Here is a 5000-nt window from a genome sequence, read left to right as displayed (position 1 = left end):
ATTATAAATTCAACAATAACTTTATAATACCAATGAGCATAAAAATAACACAAAATTTTAATAATATAACTACAACAAATGAAAAATAAAATGTAGTTTTCTGCCTACAATTTTTTCTAATGATCCAGAGCCATTCTCCTGCCGCAGTATCTGGAACAAAAAAGAACTTTACACACAGGAAAATAATCAATTAAGAAATTTTACTGTAAAGAGGTGACATTTTAATCGCAAGAACAAACAAATTTAGCAGTTCTAAAACTTGTTTCACTGCACATTGTACTAGTTACTGTTGAGTGTACTTACAAGTATTATCATTATGTCATAGGAATATCAATATTCTTGAGATATGCAGATAACTAAATCTTTATCTGATTTTATTTACAATATATAATAGGAAAGATTGTAGCTAATGATGATGATGATAATGGTAGTTATCAGGGAAAAATACTAATAATAGTAACAGTAATTGGAATGGTGATAGTAATAGTAATAATAATAACAATAATAGTAATGATTTTGATAAAGCTATTGATGATAATAATAAAATGGATAATAATAATAGTAATAATGTAATAATTGGATGACTTAGTATTGATAATAAGCATGAGGATGATGATAATAATAATGAAAAAGTAGCATAATCATAATTCTATATAAAAAATAATGATTTATAGTATGGGGTAATTATTTTTTTCATTCAGTAGGATAGAGTAATATCATTAACTATAGCCTGTTAGTCAACTTTCAGTAAAAAAATGCCAGAATTTGGCTCTAATAACTTGGATCTATTATTAGGAGGTTTTATATTGTAAGGGGAGATTACATACACACACATTCTGACTTAGTTACTTGATGTAAGTTTAAGTAAGAACCCTATAATTGGCTGTTTGTGACACATACACATACATATAAAATACATCTTATGCAGCACCCTCTTAATATATAACATGATCATAAGATTTATTATTTATAAATCTAGGAGAGCTTTGCTTGTGCTTTCTTTTCACTATTATAAATCATTGTAGTATAATATATGATAATTTCTTTCTAAGAATATTTAATGATTGTGTTGACAGCACCACAGAATGTTTTTGAAAATATTGAAGGTTGATGAGAGTGGTATTAGCCATTTATTCTTTGCAGGGTTCCAGGAGCAGCTGTACTCGGAGATTGAAAAAGCGCTGGCTGGTATACACTCATCAGAACAGGGATTCCAGACTTTTTGGAATTGGTAAGTTGTCAAGTGTATTTTTAATCCATATGTTAACAGGTATATTATTTAACAAACCATTTCTTAAAGATTTGTCAAAGGTGTAAATTTATGTTTTTGTATCTGCAGTCTACTCTTGATAAAAAACACCAAAAGGGGGAAACCATCTGTACAGTCAGGGGACTGGGGCGTCCACTGAGCCCTTACCAATTCCTCATTAATCCATTGCCAATGGGCTGAGAGTTTACTTGTTTAATTGCTTTTCTGCAGAGATGGCTATACTTGTACTAAGTCACCAGTTTGCCAGTTATGAGTACTGGCTGTCTCGTCCGTTCACCCTTTTCATTGATTTATGAAAATATTTTACGTTATCATATTTTGCTGTCACTAATGTTTATAACATTATAGTAATTATAATGTTTATAATAAAAATAACATCATCAATATTCATAGCACTAGTAAAAAATACATTTTTTCTGCCAATTCAAGGAAAGGGGAAATCAGGTAAGGTCACAAGACCTACTAATTGACTCCTTTATGGCTAAGCACTAGCAGAGACATTTCACAAAAATATAAAAAATGAACACAGCATTTTCCCCGGCAGCAATGGGTTAATTGTTTCCTAGCCAAAGCTCCTTATATAATTAATACAGTATGTACTATATTTAATTATTATAAGCTAACCTATTAAAAAGCCCAAAGAACTCTCCTCTCCTCTCCCCCTCTCTCTCTCTCTCTCTCCTCTCTCTCTCCCCCTCTCTCTCTCCCTCTCTCTCTCCCCCTCTCTCTCTCCCCTCTCTCTCTCCCCTCTCTCTCTCTCCCCTCTCTCTCTCCCCTCTCTCTCCCCTCTCTCTCTCTCCTCTCTCTCTCTCCCTCTCTCTCTCTCCCTCTCTCTCTCTCCCTCTCTCTCTCTCCCGCTCTCTCTCTCCTTCTCCCTCTCCCTCTCAATCTCCCTCTCCTCTCCTTCCTCCCTTCTCCCTCTCCCTCTCCTCTCCCTCTCCCTTCTCCCTCTCCCTCTCCCTCTCCTCTCTCTCTCTCTCTCTCTCTCTCTCTCTCTCTCTCTCTCTCTCTCTCTCTCTCTCTCTCTCTCTCTCTCTCTCTTTCTCTCACTCTACTCACTCACTCACTCACTCACTCACTCACTCACTCACTCACTCACTCTCTCTCTCTCTCTCTCTCTCTCTCTCTCTCTCTCTCTCTCTCTCTCTCTCTCTCTCTCTCTCTCTCTCACTCTCTCCCTCTCTCCCTCTCTCTCTCCCTCTCTCCCTCTCTCCCTCTCTCCCTCTCTCCCTCTCTCTCCCTCTCTCCCTCTCTCCCTCTCTCTCCCTCTCTCCCTCTCTCCCTCTCTCACTCTCACTCTCTCGCTCTCTCGCTCTCTCGCTCTCTCGCTCTCTCGCTCACTCACTCACTCACTCACTCACTCACTCACTCACTCACTCACTCACTCACTCACTCACTCACTCACTCACTCACTCTCTCTCTCTCTCTCTCTCTCTCTCTCTCTCTCTCTCTCTCTCTCTCTCTCTCTCTCTCTCTCTCTCTCTCTCTCTCTCTCTCTTTCTTTCTTTCTTTTTTTATTGGGCTGTGAATCATAGGATTAAAGTGTAATGGGGTTAAATAATGTAGACAGAAAACCATAAGGCTGGAAAATGTTTTCAACCTGATGGATGTTCTTTACAATATTAATTTGTAATCATCATCTTATTTATTCCGAGATTTTTCTTTTCAGTCTTGCCGCAAGGGGATCTGCAAGATGGCAAAAGGTATGGAGGCAGCGCCAATTGTCATCAAGTTGTATAGCAAGCCAGAAGTGCCTCAAGTTACAATTGATATCAAGAATCTCTTCAGTGACAGAGATAAATGTGAAAATGAAAGTGAGAGCTCCTTTAGTGGCTTTGAATCAGAGGACAAACCAGGCAGTAGTTGTCGTAAGAAGAGATATGTGAAAAAATCTCAGAAAAGATCACAAAAGCAAACATTTATGGAAAGAAGCTATCAGCAAACAAATGAATCCATGGGTGGATATATGCCATGTACATGTGGTGGTGATACATCCATAGTAAAGTTAAGTGGCCCCAGAAAATACTCTTTGTCAGAGAGACAGATAATTGAGAAAACAGGCTCTCCACAGACAATGCAGCCTTCAAAAGTTGTGTCTCCACCAGGCACTTCAATTACAAGCTCAAGCAGATCAAATCACTGTGACACCAACCAGTCCAAGGCAAATAAGTACATACGAAAAGTTATTGTCCTTCACAAAGACTTTTTTGACATTCCATATATGACTCCAAATAAACATGGAAGCTTAAACAACAGAAGTCCAGGAAAGAAAAGCTATGGTTTAATTAGAGACAGTAATTGTCAGAAAAATTATAAAACTATCACTAAAAAAGTTTCTTTTGTTAGCAAAACAGGGCAAGCATCTGAACTATCCAAGGATAGTAACTGTCTTGTAAAGATTGATGGAAATAAGAAGTGTAATGTATACAGATTTGTTCATTCTGAAAGAACTGTGGAAAAAAGTTCATCTGTTTTGTATTCTTCCCAGACGAACAGCACGCATCTCACAACTACATTGTCACAAGCATTGCTACCAAAAATATTGCCATCAAATCCCAATGTTACTGAAGATGTTACTACTGTTGGAGAAGTGAACGAACACAATGATGTAACCCCATCATGCTTTCCTTCAGAACATGATTATTGTTTTTCATCTGCAACCAGTCTTCAGGGTAGCTGTCTCAACTGTAAAGTTACTCCTGTTTCCCATACTGCTTGTGCTAATGTCTCCCGGGCATGTCAGTCATTCACATCAAAGTCCAGTTCAGAAAGTGCTCAAGGGTCTGAGGACTTCACTTGCAGGGAAACAGAAGCAGCCCAAATTATGCTTGACCTTTTTTATAGTGGCAGTAGTGCAGATGTAGAGAATAATGGATGTTACGACCCTGGTGCTAGAAATTTAGAAAAGGTATCTCATTCTGCAGTTATAGGAGATGAACATGAAGGTCCAGAAGAAAGAGCAGAGACGAATGAACATGCCATTCCAAATAATAGTAGTTTACACCGTAAATCTTGCCACAATCTAGAAAGAATGACAGATATTCAGCCTCTTGAAGGAATTTTAATTGCTTCTAATAATCTGAGAAGAATGTCTCATTACAATCATGGGAATACAGACACTCTGAATGTTGACAGACCACCAAGGGCAGGTCTTAGGAGTCACATGTGCAGTAGTCTTAGAAAATTGGTTTCAGCTCAGAAACTTTATGGAGCAATTGGTGAAGTAAAGGAAGTTCCCTCAGTAGTGCAGAAAAGTATAGTAGATAAGCAAAGGATATACAAAAGGGCTACAGATGATATAATTTCAGATCAGAAATTTAGAAATGTCAAAAAAAAAAGCAACAAAGTTCAAACTTCTTACTCACAAAAATGCAAAAGGTTCCAGAGCTCACTAGTGAAATCATCAGAAAAATCAAGGGAAATCCACAAGTTGAAGGAAAAGATCCCAGGTAGAAGCAAATTCAAAGAATATCACACTGGTAGTAAAGTAAAGAGAAGTAAAAAGGAGGGGAATAATAATGAGGAACTTGTTTTTACTTATTTCCAAAATGAGAATGATCAGTCTTGTGAATCGGAAGACAGTCTTATCAGTGGGACAACAGATGCAGATGAAATAACAACATTCAGATATGGTGAAATGGAAATCGGCTACAAAGCTAGTAATGGAGGTCTCATAGAAGCCAGAATCCCAGATGGCAACAGGGACCCAGTGGAACAACATATATTGCTC

The 5000-nt window shown here is 37.7% G+C and overlaps 1 protein-coding gene across 2 annotated transcripts in view; it reads left to right on the top strand.

Annotated features, from left to right (window-relative positions):
• LOC125024587 overlaps positions 1-5000 on the top strand; it is a 10314-nt gene that overhangs the window by 2803 nt on the left and 2511 nt on the right. For both annotated transcript variants that reach the window (XM_047612393.1, XM_047612394.1), the window contains 2 exons: positions 1144-1231; positions 2940-5000. The exon at positions 2940-5000 is cut by the window's right edge and continues 2511 nt beyond it. In XM_047612393.1, the coding sequence (XP_047468349.1) occupies positions 2964-5000 (2037 nt within the window). In that variant the 5' untranslated portion in view covers positions 1144-1231; positions 2940-2963. The remainder of the gene's footprint in view (positions 1-1143; positions 1232-2939) is intronic.

Source organism: Penaeus chinensis, chromosome 43 (assembly GCF_019202785.1).
Source record: "Penaeus chinensis breed Huanghai No. 1 chromosome 43, ASM1920278v2, whole genome shotgun sequence".
Taxonomy (NCBI): domain Eukaryota; kingdom Metazoa; phylum Arthropoda; class Malacostraca; order Decapoda; family Penaeidae; genus Penaeus; species Penaeus chinensis.
This window is presented reverse-complemented; position numbering and strand designations above follow the sequence as displayed.